Here is a 17,584-nt window from a genome sequence, read left to right on the forward strand (position 1 = left end):
CACTCACCTCCTAAGGAACTGTGTGATATATTTGTGTTAGAGAGACACTAGACAGTTTATGGATGAGCTTAACAGCCCACACGGAAAACAATGATACAGTGTAAGATTTGCATAATGTGGAGTTCTGAGTCCTAATTAATGGTGGTATGGAATTATAATTATTAGGAACGTGCTCTAAATTATTCACACAAAACTAAATTATCAGTAGAATTACTATGGAAAGAGGCAGTGATGTTACCACACAGTTGAAGGCACTCACCATAACACACACACAAAAGCAAGTTACATTAAGTCTGTACAGGCAGCCTTGACATTTCTATTTTTTCTGTGCTTGGCTTTGCAAGGTTGTTACATGGATAACCACAAAACCTACTTCACTTAAACTAAAGAGTAAGGTTCATTTTAGGAAGCATGTGAGAGTTACAAGGGTTAACACAGTGCTGTTGTCTTAGTGGCACTACTGACTGAACCCAAGCAAATTGCAGCCAGCCTTCCTAATGAAGGGTGTAAGAACTGAAAAGCTTTATTAGGAGGTTGAAATTACTGGAGTTGAGTAACAGATGTGGATTATCAGTTTTTCTTTCTGCTAGCCTGATAGCAGAGGTTTTCGTACTCAGAACTTGAAAGCAGACAAGAATTTCATTTCCCAGTTATAAAAAGCTGAGAGCTGGAAGGTAATTATGCACTATGTCTGAGTCCTGCCACTTCAGAGACAGTGTGTCTCTCAACTGATCAGTCAAGCCAAGTGCTGCACTGGGATTTCACCAATGCTAAAGGCAAAGTGCAAGATGATAGGAGCTGGGAAATGGAGGAAAAAAGCAGCAGAACCAATAATTCAAAAAAATTTAAAAATAATTAGTATATTAAATAATGTTAGCAAAACAATGAAGAAAGATCAGATATTTTAGTAGAGACTCGGAAGCTGATTTGTTAGGGTGTGTTTGTACAAACTGAATTGCTTGGAAAAGTCTGTGTCACTTACTGAAACTGTTGAACTGGGAGTGTTTGTTCCATAGCCAGACGAAGGAAGGGAGGCCAAGGACCAGCGGCGTCCATCCGTCCTGGGGAAAAGATGTAAGGGGAGTCACGGTCAGGGACGTATTGTGGCTAATTCTCAGGAGAAAAAAGCAATTTTCTCCCCCAAATCTCTTAACCTCACATTTTTATTAAAGTCTCAAGTTATTCAGAGGAATCGGGTATCCTAATTACAATGACATTTGTGAAAAAGCAGCCAGACTAAGTTTTAAAAGTAAAATTAGGTGACATAAAGCAAATGGGCATCAGACTCCTGCATTAAGTAGATGCTTTGTATGTGTTACCACTTGTACAAAAACTGGAGTTTTTAAAACAGATAAATGAAAACAGGTCCCTGCAAACTTCTTTGAAAAAAGACAGTCATGCTTAAGATAATTACTTATGCATTTTCTCGTCTTCCAGATGAACATTAAAATTGAGAACAAAAAAAAAAATCACTTTACATCAAGAATCAACTGAAAGCAGATTCATTTGTTTACCTAGTCAGAAAGCATCACCTGGCACAGCTGGGGAATTAAACCCACAAAAGCAGATACAAACAGAGATGTGGGGTCCACTCAAAATACTAAGATAAGAATCAGAGAACTCTCACTTAGGGTCTCCCTTTCTCCTCCAGTTAATGTAATATTAGTGGCTATTCCCCTACTGTAGTCAAAGAAACCTGACTACTGGGGAAAATAGCCAAAACATGGTGGAGATATTTCAGAAAAGGTCTTGTTTTACCAATGTCAGAATTGAGGAACAACATGACTGCTTTCAGAAGAATCAGTATTGCCCTCCCTGAAACCTTCTCCACCCAAACCCCAAGCCTACTGTGGAAAGATATGGGGCTTTCTGGTACAAACAAATACAGTGCATTTATGCAAGTGCATTATAAAATAGGATGCTTGGCACAGGTCTGAAACAGTGCTTGTAAAACCCTCAACTGTTATCTTCACAGTAATATTTCTCATCCCACTATCCACATTTGTGAAGCCTCATCTCCAGAAAAAAGTTCAGTGCCCACCAGACATAAACTCCTGTTTGCAATTTTTCCTGGTCTAGCTCCTTTTATTTTCAGATGCAAAGCACTCTTTGCCATCTATCTTAGAATGAGAGGGAAATAGATTCACTGTTCCACATCACTGAAAAAATATTATGCCAAGAGTTTTAAAAAGACTTACGCTTCATGCATTAAAAAAAAAAATAAATAAGGCTGTAATGCAGATTTTTATTGCATGTGTATGTTATAGCTAAACCCCATCTAGCCACAGGTGATATATTCTTTGGGAAGACAATTCAATGTAAAAGAACAATCTCAAAATTATTCCAGGAGAAATGGAATTCCTTTCCTAACCCCCAAAAAACAACAATCATCAGAATTACAAAGTTGTTGCTTTCTGTGGTAAGTGACTGAACATCAAACTTCAGTGATCTTCATTCAGCTTCTTGTAACATACAGGAGTACTGGGGAAACCTTCAGGTTAATGATTCAACCTCAGTTTGGACTGTGAGTCCCAAAGCAAGGCAGTCTGCTCACAGGAATGCACAACTCACTCACTTTTTGCAAAAGGAAAGCGTAATTACTTCCTTACTGAATTACCTAAATTGTGCACTGAAATAACTTCACAATCTTCATTTTGACAAAGTTAAATAAAAAATGTATTTATCAGTTAGAAAATTACAGGACACCCCTTCATGCTTGGGCTATTTTCTGCTGATGCAATCGAGGCAAGCAATGTGCTAAGCAGTCAGGACACACATGTCAGCTCTACTCTAGCAGAAAGAAGTGGGACAAGACTAGAAATCTTCCAAATCAAAGCAAAGGCAAAAGACTTTAAAAGAAAATTCCTCCTTAATTTATGCAAAACATTTCAAAGTTATTTCAGTGTTCTGTTAATAAACATATTTTAGGGAGGTAACATGCAGTATTGCTTCAGGAAAAGACAATTGGAAAGAAACCTTTAGGTTTTATATTTGTTTATTATAGACTCCTTCCTAGCACAACAAAGACATGCAAACAACAAACTTTGCCTCTAAAATGACATTTTAATTAGTTAATTAAGGAAGTATTTTTATGGCAGCTAAATGCTATTTAATGAACAGTAGATCAATTTCAAACAATAAAATGTTAGAAAAACAACGCATCTTCTCCAGAGCACTACCTGTTTATCAGACAAAATGCAAAGATTTCCTGTTTCAACTACCAAAGAACAGAAGCTAAATGCCTAAATGGGGTTGTTACAGCAGGAACTTGTTAGGGACACAGGCTCAGCTGCACAGAAGCACAGTTCATACACACACACAAACAGCAGCAATAGGATACACATTACCTGTCTGCTCTGTGTCCGTGGCTGTATGGAAAAAATTGTACAATAATTATGAGAGAGGGAGAAGTAGAAGATGCACATGATTTCTGAAAAAAACCTCCATCTCCTGTTAGTGGTATTCCTCCAAGATCAGTTTTAGTGAATATGAGCACATTTAACCTTACATTTACTTATTCCAACAGGAGGATTCCCGAACATGCCAACTTTGTGGCTATGACACAATCATTGAAAGGGTGTCTAACGAGGGATTTATGATTAAGTACAAGTCAGACCAAGGACAATCTAGCAGTATATTGTAGTGGTTTTACAATAAGACATGGTTTTCAAACACGTTTCCTACTCTGTCTCAAGAAAGAACTCATCACAGGGCTTCAATGAAAGAATGGAAATCACAAATGATGTCCAAACAGAACAATAAATGAAGAAATTACACCACAAATAACAGGCAGAAAATCAGCAACAAACAATTTCTGTGATTGCAGTGGCAGGAAATCAGGTAAGGGCCATCTCTAAAGACCCACTGAATGTCAATGAAAAGGGTACTGTAAAATATCCATTTGTCTGGCAGCACACTTGCAATTACTTAATACCATCATATAGAAGTTATTCTGATACCCCTACGTGATAATCTAATCTGTATCTGTTGTTACTGCTGGCATAGCTATTCAGGGTCTAATGCAAGTAGAAAATAGAAACAAGTTGCTAAAACAAGCTGTGCTTAAGTGTTCTTTTCACTGGCAGAAAAAAGTATAGAGAGGAACATGTATACTGTAAAATGTACCACTGTACTCAATAGGACAGGCTTAACCTTTATTCATCCATTTCTTTAAAAGTTAGATTTAAAAAATGGGAAAGTATGAAAGGGAACTCTTTAGAGTTTTATTATTAAAACATTTATTTGCTGTCTGAACCTTTAGAAACCATAATCCTGAAGCATCAAGTTGAAAGATAATGTTGAAAAATAATGTTAAGTTTTGACAATGGTTTCTGCTGCAACTTTTCTCCTGTGTACCAGAGTCCAGAAGTCCAGATACTGTGAAAACTGGTAAAAATTCAGTGGACTTCAACAGAGCTGATTGAATACTCCCAGATCAGGCTTAGATACCTCTTTAAAAACAAAGGTGGATTCTGTGAGTCCACTGAATTGTTTTACCAGCAGGGAAAACACTAATTTTTCTCTCTGAGGCAACAGGAAAATACATATCCAGTTTCTTACATTTCACATGCTATTAAGAAGTTGTTTCTGACATGAGACATGAAGACCAAAGTCTATTTCAAACAGTATCCAAGGACACCGGGTCTTCCAGCGAATCACCTCACTGGAGAAACGCTCCAGGATTTTCCTGCCATTCAGATTAAGGGTGAACCTTATTCCATCAAATCCTAACCCTCTATTCTCCTTTGAAGTTTGGAGACCTATCCTTTTTTCTAACTAGTCCTCAAGCTAAATCTGTCATTCTCAGAAAACTTAACTTCCTCTAAGGATGATCACACGTTTCCAATCCTCAGATCATTTTAACACAGACTAACTTTTTTTCCAGCCAAGGCAGAGTACAACAGATCCAAAACATCTCCTCCACACTTGAGACTAATCATCCACCTGCTATGCACAAACCTTTCTTGGGGTTTCTCTATTTTCCTGGTTCTTTATTTCTCACAAAATTTAACTTTCCGTATCATTATCCATTTCTGCCTACCTGCTGGGATACAACAGTCAAATCACCCTTTGCCTGCTTTTCCCAGCTGTCTCTATTCTTTCTGTCCTACTCCTCACACGAAATTCATCACTAGAGCATCAGATTTCTTTCCACCAGTTTGATACACAGCGTGGCCAGCACCTGTCCAGCATTCACTGCAGGACAGATGATGGCTTCACATTCAGGTCTTCGGTGCTGCTCTTCTAGAGGCTCCTGTGGACTTGCAATTTCAATTATCAGCTATTTCCTTCATTAGAGCAATAATTTTCTCTTGACACCAATGCCCAAGACAGTAGAGAAAACTCAAGAGTCAGCACCAGTCAGAAGGCAGGGAATGAAGGCACACAGAGTGGTTGGTGCCTAATTTTAGGTATGTTTACAACTTTGTGCAGACGCAGCAAAGAAGATCAGCACACTCTGAACACATCCCAGTGAGAGCAACATCTAGGACTGCAACTAAGTTACAATTATCCCCATCATGACTGGTTTTAACATCACTGTGACTAAATTATTTGTCATATCACATGCCCCACGTGTCATTCTTCTGGGAGAATGTTGCCTTCTCCCTAGGCAGCATTAACTACTTAATTTGATTTTTATCTTCTTCTAGCTCTGAGAAGCACATTGGGTGCTGCCAAGATGTAGTCCATAAAGAATAAAATATAAAACAAAATAAAACACAAATTTTTACATCAGGGAAAGTAAAACTCAATGAAAAATACCTTCTAACCTATAGGCCATTTCTAAATAAAAGTGTATAAACTATGTGCTTGCCAGTCCAAAGAGAATAGATCCTGCCTTACCTTCGGGCAGGAACAAAGGAAAAATGAGCAGGTGCATTTGGAGAGAAGTTCCTGGGACTGTCCAAAGGGCTGCTACCTGTTTGAGAAAGCCAAAATAAACAGTCCAAAACCATTCCATTCACATTTGCAACAGCAGAATGAGTTTTCACTGTGTAGAAAGACTTTCTAATCACAAGTAGCTGGAAATATGGAGCTTTGAACCTTTGAGCATTTGAGCATTAGTTTGCTAAAGAAATGCTCTGGGTATTTTCCTCCTTTTAAAATAATTTAAGGTGTATGTTTTATTTCCTATTTTCAGGTAAGTAATGTATCCATAGATACATATCCATCCATAGATAACATAGTCTTTTAATATTTTGTAATAATTTCTATATACAAGCTCTTCCTAACACTTGTCAGGGGAAAATCTGAGTTAGAAATTACACTGATGACAGTTTCAGGAATAATAAATAGTAAGAAAACATTTCTTCACAATGTACATCAAGGCTGAATGTAAAATTGACTGAGGGGAAAAAAAAAAAGACATACCAAAAGAACAGCACATGATAATAAAAGGACTATACACATGTAAGATGAATGGGCTAAAATCTACCAGTATTCACCCTAACTACCACTTTTCTGAAATAGTACTTCCACCATGAAATGAAAGTAACTGTGAAATTATACAGTAAGGAAAATAATAACATTTAATCTTCTCTTGGAACAAGTTTTTTTCTCTGGGTTTTGGCATATGACGTGTAAGCATATGGGTGGTAAGAGGTTTATTGCAATGTATTTTATTTCAAAGTAAAAAGCAACCATTTTGCAGAAAGCCCTTCTGAAATCCAGGATCATTTACAAACTAACTGCTGGAACCTTTGAAAGTTATGGATGAATTAGATGCTTCAGGTCAGTGAGTGTACTTTCTATCAGGCATGTTCTTCAGTGGTTTGCTCTCTCTGATCATTAATATATGACAAAAGAGGAACTATACATAGTAAACATATGTCAACAGCAATTTCTTTGTGCACAGACAATAAGATAACATTAAAATAAGTCCAGGAAAAAGGAATAGATTCCGGACAAGCAGTACACTGCAAGGTACATAACTCATAAATGTTTTTAAATTTAGATCCCATATAAAATGGTTTTATTGTAAAAGTTATGTAGAAAAGTCAAACCAATTATGAGTCATCTGCAAAGGACTTGTCTCTGCTTCAAGAGAAGTACTAAGTGACCCTCAGACCAGCACTGTTTATGAGGTTACGGGCCCATCCAGCAACATACTGCAGCTTTTCATTAAATCACCTTAATTTCAATCAGTTATCCACATAACTGCTACACTGAGAGAAGCAGAACACAAGCACAGTGCTCAGTTGAAGGTAACATTCCCTCACACTTCAGCAATACAAATGGTCCACCAAAGTCTGCAGTAGCATCTCTGCACAACCTCCTGTGAGCAAGGTGTGCACACCTGGCACCCACAGCTGGGAGGGAGGGATGGGGAGAGGGGGAACAGGCTGATACCTTCTGGGGTGTGAGGATGGCCACAGTGCAGCACAGGCCAGCAAACTCCATCTGGTCTACGAGGGGAAAAGCAGCAGCTGGTTGAGATTAAAGCAGCCCCAGGCTGATCTAACATGTGTCATGGGGTGATGAGAGAACTGGAGAGGTAAGTGAATGCCAGACCACTCTACAATCTCCTTCATCAAGAGCAAACTAAATTAAAAACAAAGGGTTTGAGCAACAGGTTTGTTTTCTTTTGGCTTGGTTTTCTTCTGCATTGTTGGTTAAGATTAACAACGAGTTCACAGTGTAATATAACACAACACAAGCCTTCATCCAAAACTGGATACTGTTTAACCCATTCCCAGTACATCACAAGTGAACAGGGGAGAGACTGATCAGGAATCAGTAACTAAATAATTTTTGGTGCTTCATTTGTTAAGCTTGTACTCATTTTAATTCTTATGGTCACACTGGAGATAAAACCCAGAAGCATCATGCTGCCTTTGAACCAAGAGAAGACAGAGAGGTATGGCAGTCACAGTCTAGGTGGCACTGCAAGCTTACAAGAAGGATTTAAGAGGATGCCACAACAGCCACCAAGTGAACAACTGAGTTGTGCATGAACACACACGTCCTGGTGGCAGCACATGGCTATAGGGTGAGGGTCACCAATTACTTGCTAGCAGAAGGCTGAAGGAGCATTTTAAATCCCGGGGAAATGCAGCAGGAGTGAGGCCTTTCCATGGTTATGAAGGTGATCTAATGAAGCAAGGAAGGCTGTCAGCTTTGGTGGGAACCTTGGCCTTTGCCTTCCCATTTTTCAGGCTTTACTAATGATGAACTCTACTGTGTCAAGATGATCCTCTTGAACAAAAAGCTCATTGCCCAACGTTGTTATAAACAAGCAGTGAAGTGTCATTGCCTTTTTATATCTTCATCAATCTTTTGTGAACTTTCTGGATTATGATCAAAATAAAATTTCAGAATAACTGAGCAAATTGGGTAATGACAGTTTTTAAATATCAGAATTGAGTATGTGGGTGTTCAGACTCTTCTGAGTCTACACAATGCGGTACAGAGATAGTACTAATTTTTAGGCAACTACTTTTTCAGATGTATATGGCATATTTCCTTCCAGACACTGGAATTTTAATTAGATCCCCTGTGATTTGCTTCTAGTGTTAAAATGAAAAGCAATTAGTTTTTCTACTCAATTCAAGTCTGGGTGAAGCTTTAAAAAAACAACAGGGAGAAGGGGAATTACTCCTTTCCCTAAAATTTCCCAGTACTGCTGCATCTGCTCTAGATGAAGGCATTTTAACAAGAGAAGCCTCAGTGTAATGGTCTCGTTCACCAAGGCTGATCGAAACCCTATTTATTCTGTAGCAAAGGTAGATTCTCCTGTTGCTCAAGGGTTATAGTTGGCTACTATTGAACCTGAAATGACTCTGTCTCAAGGGAGACTGTTACACAGAATGATTGCCCATTAGGTAAATCAACACAGTTACACAAACGCCAATAATTCAGGTAGGAACCTTTACATCTTCTGGACACAGGAAGAAGGATGCAACCAAAGCATTTCTATATCCACTACCCTCAAAATACAAAACCAGACCTTATGGGCAATAGATACATGAAAGTGTCAGCTATCACCTACAAACATGACATTCACCAGATAGGTTATGAGTCCAAAAACTAACAACATGGCTCCATGTTGTAAAACCTGCTCCTGAGAATCACACAAATAAATAAATACAAAAAAGTTTTCGTGGTCTTCTATGTAGCACACACAAATATTACTTGTTGAATATTAATGCAAGCAGCTAAAGGTCATATTGCATGCTACAGAATTAGCTGCCTTCCAGCACACACAAATCTCAAAATGATCAGAAAATTTAAAGCACCCTGTGTACCACTGGCCTCACAATCAGTGAATGCCATGGCGCTCTCACACCATCTGAGGATCACACACATGACACGCCGAAGAAAAGAGGCTTTGACAACCAGGGCAGGATCTAGAGTGGTATGTTACATACTCTGCCCACTCTAATAAATAAATAGGGACCTCAGTAACAGCCATTTTACAGCCAGAAGGTGGGCTGAACTTGCAGTGTAAGAGTGGAATCATTCAATTCAGCAGCACAGTGCTGCCTGCAGCCAGCTCCCTCCAGCTGCCCTTACAGATGGCAAAGGTCCCAGCAGTGACAAGTGTCTCCACTGGAAGCCAGCAAGCAACCTGGCTACCTTACAGCTATGGAAAGTAAATTTTAAAATAGCCTGAACTTCAGTTTTCCAGCTGTAAGAACCTATCTCTTTACTACTAAATTATAAAAGTAACGTTACTACTTTGATTTTAAGCTTTCCAATTTAAAATATCACCTAATGGTAACTTAGTTATCAACCTCACGGTGTAACCTCTTTGTAATTTTCAGATTTTAAAAAATGGATTCAAAGAAATACAAACAAACCTAAGGAATACATGTGTGTACCTTTTTCCCCACTCTCATTTCAAAAGAAAAAGAATTTAGAATAAAGGCAAAATTTTCAAACTTCTGTCCCTAAAACTTGGAACTACAAGTCTGGGAGACTAAACAAGCAGAGTGACTTACCCACTAACTTGACAAGCTGTAGCTCTCTATGCCACAGTACTGGCTCATTTTGGAAAATGCTATTTCACAGAGTTTGAAAACTGAACTAGCACACTTAAGTGTTCTTGATTCAGAAGTGATTTCATGGCAGAGTTAAAATTGTTTGGATGTACTTCTGTCTCAAATGGTGAGATCTCTTAAGTAATACTTTCCCTCTAAATGTCCTAGGATGTGAAATTGCCTGGCATCTTGTTGGGATGCTATTTCAGACAGCACGTGCATCTGCCTGTTCCTTAGGAGGTTCATTCTTACCTGACAGAAAGACAACTGAATCTCACCCACTGACTTTTACAGTACCCACACAGAGGAATAACTCCTGGGATTAGTGCCATACAGGACTTCATTTTAGTGTGGTTTCTGAATAGAAACATTTTAGAAAGCCTCCCTGATTTTTCTGCATGCTTGATGTTCCTTTGATTTGTAAAAGAGGTTCAGAATGGGCATCAAGAGGACAGGACAAAAGTTCAAGACAAAACAGGCCAGGGAGAGACTCCAGCATTTCTTAGTAACTCATCACTGCATGTGCCTGAACAAACAGATTGATAGATTCTGTTCAAATACTAAACAAATATCACAGCCTGTTCTCAAATTCACATCTCATATATGATATTTCTTAAGAAAATATTTGTGACTCTACTCTAAATTTCATCTGCTTTTGTCTCTTGAATAAATTATTTTTTCCCAGGGAAGACTCCTAAATATAGTACTGGTAGAGAACTCAAATTACAATTAATTTACCTTCCTATGCTCTACTGGCTACTCTTGGAGGTCACAAAGGATTTCCTTTTAACTAATAATTTAAAATCCCATATGCAACATCAGAATCAAAAAGTGGAAACATTTGAAAACTACTGCTAAAATAAGGTGGCACACCACTAAGTCGATACTCTTCTTTTTAGAAGACACTCACATACTTTATCTAATAGATTTAATTTATCTAATAAATTATAAGCTTGTAAAGCCTGAAACAGCAACAAAACCACCCGGAGAAACTTTTCACTTTTGTAATAGAAGAGAAAAGAAAATGTAAATGTTTCTATTATGAGCAATCCTACATTTGTTTTCTGAGCAACGATCATATCACCATCTTATTGCAATCAGCCAAGCCAGGACACTTCTTTTTCTCAGTTAAGGGCTTGTACAGCTAATTCAGAATTTGTAAAACAAAATATATATCAACTCAAAGTAAGAAGTACAATGTAATTATGTGGAGAATTTCTTCCATGAAAAATGCCTTGTTGAAACCAAATTTTACAAAGCTATGACTACCATAATTACACACAACAGAACCAAAGGAGTTTGAGGTGAAAGGGGATGGCCCTATACAAACTTTTGGCCCTGCATCCTATTTCAGATTCTGAAGCAAAAAGAAAATTATTTTAATCTATCACCTAAAAGATTTTGTTAACATTTTAATTTGAAAATAATGGGTTATTTAGAAAAAAAACCCAATGTAATTAAAGCAAATTCCTAGCCTTCCATGACTGGGCTTTTTATAGCATCCCAAGCAAACGTGACAGATTTTTACGATAACTTAGAGTGAATGAGGCTTTCATGGGCATCCCTGAACAATAACTTCGGCCTTCTTTTTCCTTTCAACAGGCTGGATGTCACCTCTCGAGATGCAAAGCTCTGCAAACAGAAGCAGATGGCTCCTTTTAGCTGAGCTACTATCAGTGTGCTGTTCTTTCTCAGCATTTCCTTAGTTTCCATCTCCAGAAAGCATTTACAGAACACGCTGCCATGTAGGAGGAAGAAAGTCTGATTATAATGAAAACAACAGTTCCTTGTCTTGCAGGCAGCAGTGATGTGCTTCCAGACAGGCTCCACTGTGGATGTGCCACAAATGTCCAAGCTGTTTCATGCTACTCACTGGTGCCCATAAGGGCCATACCTGGAGCCCAACCATCTTCTCTGGCATTTTGAAATAGCAAAAACATTGCAGTCACACATCACCTACCTCCCTCAGCAACAAAAACATCAAGAGAACATGCTGTTCAGGCAAGCTGTTGAATCTGCATGTGTGACCCTTTCTGAAGAATCATTCCTTCTTTTTTCATACAAAGAACATCTCCGCACGTTTCACCTCAATGAATAACAAGCACCTGCCCATGTGCTCTGAAATGAGCATTTCACAGTTGCTGCCATCACAAAATTGGCAGCAATTTAAAAATAAAAAAAAAAAAAGAAAAAGTAATCCCAAGCACCTCATGTTGCTCTAAGGAGCAGATAGAGACCATGAAATGGCACAGTGCACAGCTGCCAGACACATACGGAAACAAGCAGGATGTTCCTTCTCATGAGAACTGCAGTTGAATCACTGGCACAAATTAACCATGCTCGGAGACTCAAAGCAAGATATTTATTTAAACGTATTTATCTAATTTTATTTTACTTTGTTTTCCATCTCAGGCTCTTTCGCAGGACGCGAGAGGATTGAATCCCCCAGGAAGAGCGGAGGATGGATACGGAAGCAAACTAGGAAGTATGGAACATAAAACATTTATCTTGAAACTACAAGGACCCTCTTACAAGTTAGAGAAGGTGAAAAACTCGTCAGAATATGCTCTCCAAAGAGCGCGTTTGATGTTGAGTATCAATATGTTCAAACTCACCACGATGACTACTGACATTTTTGCTGATGATTCCCAGGCAGAGCAGTCCCAGGGACTTACCTGCGTGCCCATGAAGAGGGGAATGTGGTCGTGGGAGAGTTGGAGACGTGCTGGATGTTACAATTAAACTCTTTCTGTTGCTTGTCCGACAGCTGAAAGAAAGAAAGATGAACACTTAAGGCATGGTCAGATGAACAACAGCACCTGAAGGCAGGTCCTGCAGAATGTCTTTCAGCTAAGGAGGAACTTCAGTATTTAGGTCTGTGTTTCCTTATGCTCTCGACCTCGGTAGTGACCCTGCAAAGAAGAAAATGTACAGGGCCAAAAGCAGCAACAAGGTGTTTTAATACTTAGGAAACATATGCTGGAAAGGCCACAGGAGATAGCTGATAATTCATTCCTGATTCACAGAATACGCACAACTCAAGCTTTACAAACCTCACAAAAAGCAAAAAAAATGTACAATACCCCAGAGTGCTTCGGATATTCTTACCAATATCCAACCTAGCAAATAAATCCATGACAATTGTTGGCTGTTACTATAAGAAAGCAGAGCACATTCCTTAGGGCAGAGTTAAAATTACAAAGCAAAGTGTTAGCACAGTTCAGCAGATGAGCAGGATTACTGACTAAACTTAAAACTTAGGATTCAAAAATCTTCGTGAATGCACGTGGCAGGACTGATGGAAAACTCTGCAAAGCAAGTTTCAGACACGCCTCTGCCACATCAACTCCACTCACTGCCCTGACTTTATTCCAGCAAGGAAAGTGACACTTATGGGGCAGTTCAGATCTACTTTTTTCCCAGTGGAGTTTCAGAACTGAGCCAAATGAAGGATGTGTTCCTCCATTTGCTTCCCAGCTTGTGATTGCTAGTAGCAAACATTTAGCTTTAAAGATAAGAAAAGGAATTGCAATGGGCAAGAGAAACAGTTTTAAACCATGGGAGCTGTGAACAAGAGCAACTAGACATTTAAATCACTTTGTGATTGCCACTTTTCCTGTTGTTTAAACAGCAAAATCTCACAACTGACCAAGTTGTATATATTATTGCTACATACATTTGCTCATTGTACCTCCAGCTTGCTTTCTAGACGTCAGAAACATTTCTGCTTCCTTCAGCAATTCTCAAAACAGGTAACTAAAATCACATTGTTGTTGACAGGGGTGGGAGAATAGCCAGGAGTGGGGAAGGTTGAGGAGAGGCTGACCAAAGAGCTCGTTGGCCCCACTCTGGGAGCGCCCTGTGAAGCTCCACATTGGGTTCCCCAGGCACAGGCAAAGCCTCTTTGCTTGTAGAGCCCCAAATGCCGATGTCTGCCAGGTCTGACCTGCACTGGCTGATCTGCTGGAGCTGCCCAACAATAAACACACTCAGACTGCCAAGAACTACAATTTAATGCAAAACTATTTTGCTGCCACAGGATACAGTGCATCTGACTATTATTATTTGTAAGCTTTTTTTATTGCTGTTATATAGGAAACTAGAGAACTTGATGCAGAAAAAAATACAGCTGAACTGCCAACTATAATAAACAGTAATAAAGTTGAAGCACCATTAACTGCTATTCAGGCTCTTTAGTGTACTTAAAGCATTCCTCAAAATTATCCAACTGATTCCATACAATCTCCATTTACATTCATGTATTATTCAACAACAGTCCATCCAAAACCTGATTGCCATTGTGCACATCATATGGAAAAACTAACAGACTGATTTTAAGAAGCTTAAAATCTCAGTTCATGGATATTTTGAATATGTTTTCAGTTACACTATTCCAGTAACTGCTGAAAAAAGATTGAATACTCAATTCCAACATTAATACCAGATAATCATTGTTTATATTACCAGAAAATCTTTCTCACAACATGAAATTCCTGAGTGTTCTAGTATAATATATATTACTATGTAAAACATAAAAAAATCCTGGATATTTTACTATAAAATGTAACACAGGAATTTAAGATCTTGCTCAATATAAAACAACTACTACAATGAGAAAATAGAGCTCCATTCTCTATGGTCATATTCTCTTTGCTAAAGAGAATTCTTAAAGTACACTTTACCACAGCCGTGTTTGGAGCTGGCTATGGAAACTTAGTATATTTTAAACCACAGCGTAACAGGGAAAGCAAACTATTCCAAACTCAAAGCTTTTTAACTGCTTGCCTGTGTTTGCCAAATTGAACACAGTTTTACAAACCCATTTTCTCTGCTGTCCTTGTAAAGACAAGGAACCAAAAGAGAAAGGGTTAAGTGGCTGGAGAACAAGCACAGCTGAGACCCCTTAAAAGAGGTCAGGTTTACACAAATGTACCCAGAGGAGAGAATGGCTTGGAGTGAAAGGCTAGCCCCAAGTTGGGAATAAAACATTATTCTCTTTACACCCTCAAAATTGGATAACTTTCAATTTCCCTGGATCTCTCATCTGCAAAGGGGAAACACCACTTGGGCCTGTTTAGCCATTTCTATGACCTATGTGTGTTGGCAAGAAGGCAAAGCTTAAACACAGAGACTAAAACCAAAACAGAACTCCTAATTTCTCAGATTCATGTTATATGTTGAGAAAAATATACAAATACAATCATACACTCTACTGGTTGAAGAGAGCTCTATGGATATAGACATAAAAATCCTTGAGGAAACACAGAACAAGAGAGACGAAGTTTGGTAGTCACTAAAATATAAAAACAAGGGGGGGAAGGGAGGAGGTAACATGCAGAGGAAGGGCAGACACCGATCTCTTCTCTGTGATGACCAGTTACAGGACCCGAGGAATGGCCTGAAGTTGTGTCAGGGGAGGTTTAGGTTGGATATTAGAGAAAGGTTCTTCACCCAGACTGTGGCTGGATGCTGAAACAGGCTCTCAGAGAAGTGGTCACAGCCCTAAGCCTCACAGAGTTCAAGAATTGTTTGGACAATACTCTCAGGTTCATGGTGTGACTCTTGAGGACAGTCCTGAGCAGGGCTAAGGGTTGAACTCAATGATCCTTGTGGCTCCCTTCCAAATCAGCATGTTCTGTGATTCTGTGACTTCAGCTGGGCAATCTCTCCCTCAGGAAGTCACTACTGACACCATTTGAGCACCTCCTAAAGAAGAACAGGTAAATATGAAAGATGCAAAGCTGACTTTAGCCAGGGCTTTGTGTCAAAGAAATTCAAACAGTTCCAATGAAGAAAAAACTATTTCCTGGAAGATGCATTTTAGCCAGACAGACAGTCCTGGGTTCAAAACTGAGCTACCACGCCAATGATAAAGAGGAGACTATGGTGTTAATCCTTTAAATTGCATTAATTATTATTTCTGTTCACAAATTCTCAAAACAACATTGTATGTTCTTTTACTCAAAAATTAATTCAATCTACATAAGAAAACAGGAGTAATAGGAGAAAGCAGAAGAGGAAAAGGTTGGCTATACATCTGAGTTTTTTAACTAGGAAAAAAATCAGGTTCTTAACCAGTCCAGAGAGATTCTAAGTATTATTATTTGTTTATAAGCCGAAGGTTTGCTATTTTCATTAAATGAGAGGCGACCCTTACCCTGACCCTCCTTTCCTCTCACAATTTGCTGTGGGTCTTGTTAACCTTTTTTTCCTCAGGTCCCACGTCATAATTTCAGAGAACAAATCCCCTCCAGATCTTCCAGCTAAGGCAAAACACGATTTTAACAGCACAGAGTTTCTCTACAGCCCAGAGCTGCAGGGTCGAGCTCCACCAGCAGAGGGATTTGGAGGTGCTGCCCCTCCACCCCCTGTGCCCCTGAGGTCCCACACCCACACAGACAAACCCGAGCCTAGAAACCTGTGAGAGCACGGGAGCAACTGGATTTAACTCTGAACACACACAGCAAAACGCGCAGTTTATATCAAAATAGTTGAAACAATGCCTTTGCATCACTATGGAAATAGAGCTTTTACTATTTCTAGAGTTAACTTCTCTGCCTGCAGTAAAAATAACGTTTGTTACATGCTCTGAAGTGTCCCCGGTGCGTTCTTGAAACTGGACTCTGCAGGACATCGGACATGGGCCTGGTAACTGGACACTGGGTTTGCACCCACTGAAATGCACCCAGGGGCCAGCACCCCTGGCCAGAGTTATTTATGAGCACACTTGGCAGTGTATCTGTGAGCTGCACGCAGCCCAGGGGCTCTTCAGCTACAGCCCAACTAACCTTCTCTGCCCCCGCACACAATCCCATGTCAAGCCTCTAAAATGAGCACCGTGAGTACACCTTGTTTCATGTGCATATTCAGTCCGAAAAAGAAATCAATGTTTCAGTTTCAGCATAAATCAATATTTGGTTCTTTATTTTAGTGGTTTCCTCGGGGGACATCTTCAACTCACTGAGCAAAACTCATTAACGTCCATGAGGCATTCATGCAATGAATGCAAGGCCACAGAAAAAAACAACTTAAAAATACATAACCAGCCACCACCATCAAGTAATTTCATAGTGTTGCTGGTTATTAGAAACCAATAACGATAAGGAAGTTTCTCAAATTTACCTGAATTTATAGAATGTCTCCTGTTGAAGCTACTGACTATGTAGGTAAACAAGATTAGCACCAATTGCACAAGTCTTCTCATTGACTTTGACAGAAATCAACTTGAAGAAATAAGATGTATGGAAAAAATATACCTTAAATCACATTTTGGTTAATATTCACAAATACATTTTATTCAGACTAGCAATTTATTATAGAATCACTAAGGCTGGAAAACACAATCCAAGATCATCAAGTTCAACCTTCAAATAAAAATTTTCATTTTAATTATACAGTTTTAGTTTTGCAAACCACCTCAAGCTGTCAGAGTGCCAGATTAACTCTTCCATTAACTAATAATTTCTTTCAAAATAACACTTCAGATGTCCAACATCAGACTTGTTCCAGATTTGACATTCAATTCAATGACCCCAAGTCCCTTGGACTGGGATCCAAAATTCAGAGCAATCATATCTACAAAAGTTATTTGTGGTTACATATTT

The 17,584-nt window shown here is 39.0% G+C and overlaps 1 protein-coding gene across 9 annotated transcripts in view; it reads right to left on the minus strand.

Annotated features, from left to right (window-relative positions):
• Positions 1 to 17,584, minus strand: part of MAST2 (microtubule associated serine/threonine kinase 2) — a 192,297-nt gene that overhangs the window by 55,498 nt on the left and 119,215 nt on the right. For 8 of the 9 annotated variants that reach the window (XM_017824605.1, XM_017824606.1, XM_017824614.1 and 5 more), the window contains 4 exons: positions 12,656 to 12,747; positions 5,845 to 5,920; positions 3,348 to 3,368; positions 983 to 1,061 (listed from right to left, as the gene is read on the minus strand). In XM_017824605.1, coding sequence (XP_017680094.1) covers positions 983 to 1,061; positions 3,348 to 3,368; positions 5,845 to 5,920; positions 12,656 to 12,747 — 268 coding nt within the window. The remainder of the gene's footprint in view (positions 1 to 982; positions 1,062 to 3,347; positions 3,369 to 5,844; positions 5,921 to 12,655; positions 12,748 to 17,584) is intronic. The other variant, XM_017824607.1, reaches the window with a different exon arrangement.

This window comes from Lepidothrix coronata, unplaced genomic scaffold (genome assembly GCF_001604755.1).
Source record: "Lepidothrix coronata isolate B3197 unplaced genomic scaffold, Lepidothrix_coronata-1.0 Scaffold112, whole genome shotgun sequence".
In the NCBI taxonomy this organism is placed as follows: domain Eukaryota; kingdom Metazoa; phylum Chordata; class Aves; order Passeriformes; family Pipridae; genus Lepidothrix; species Lepidothrix coronata.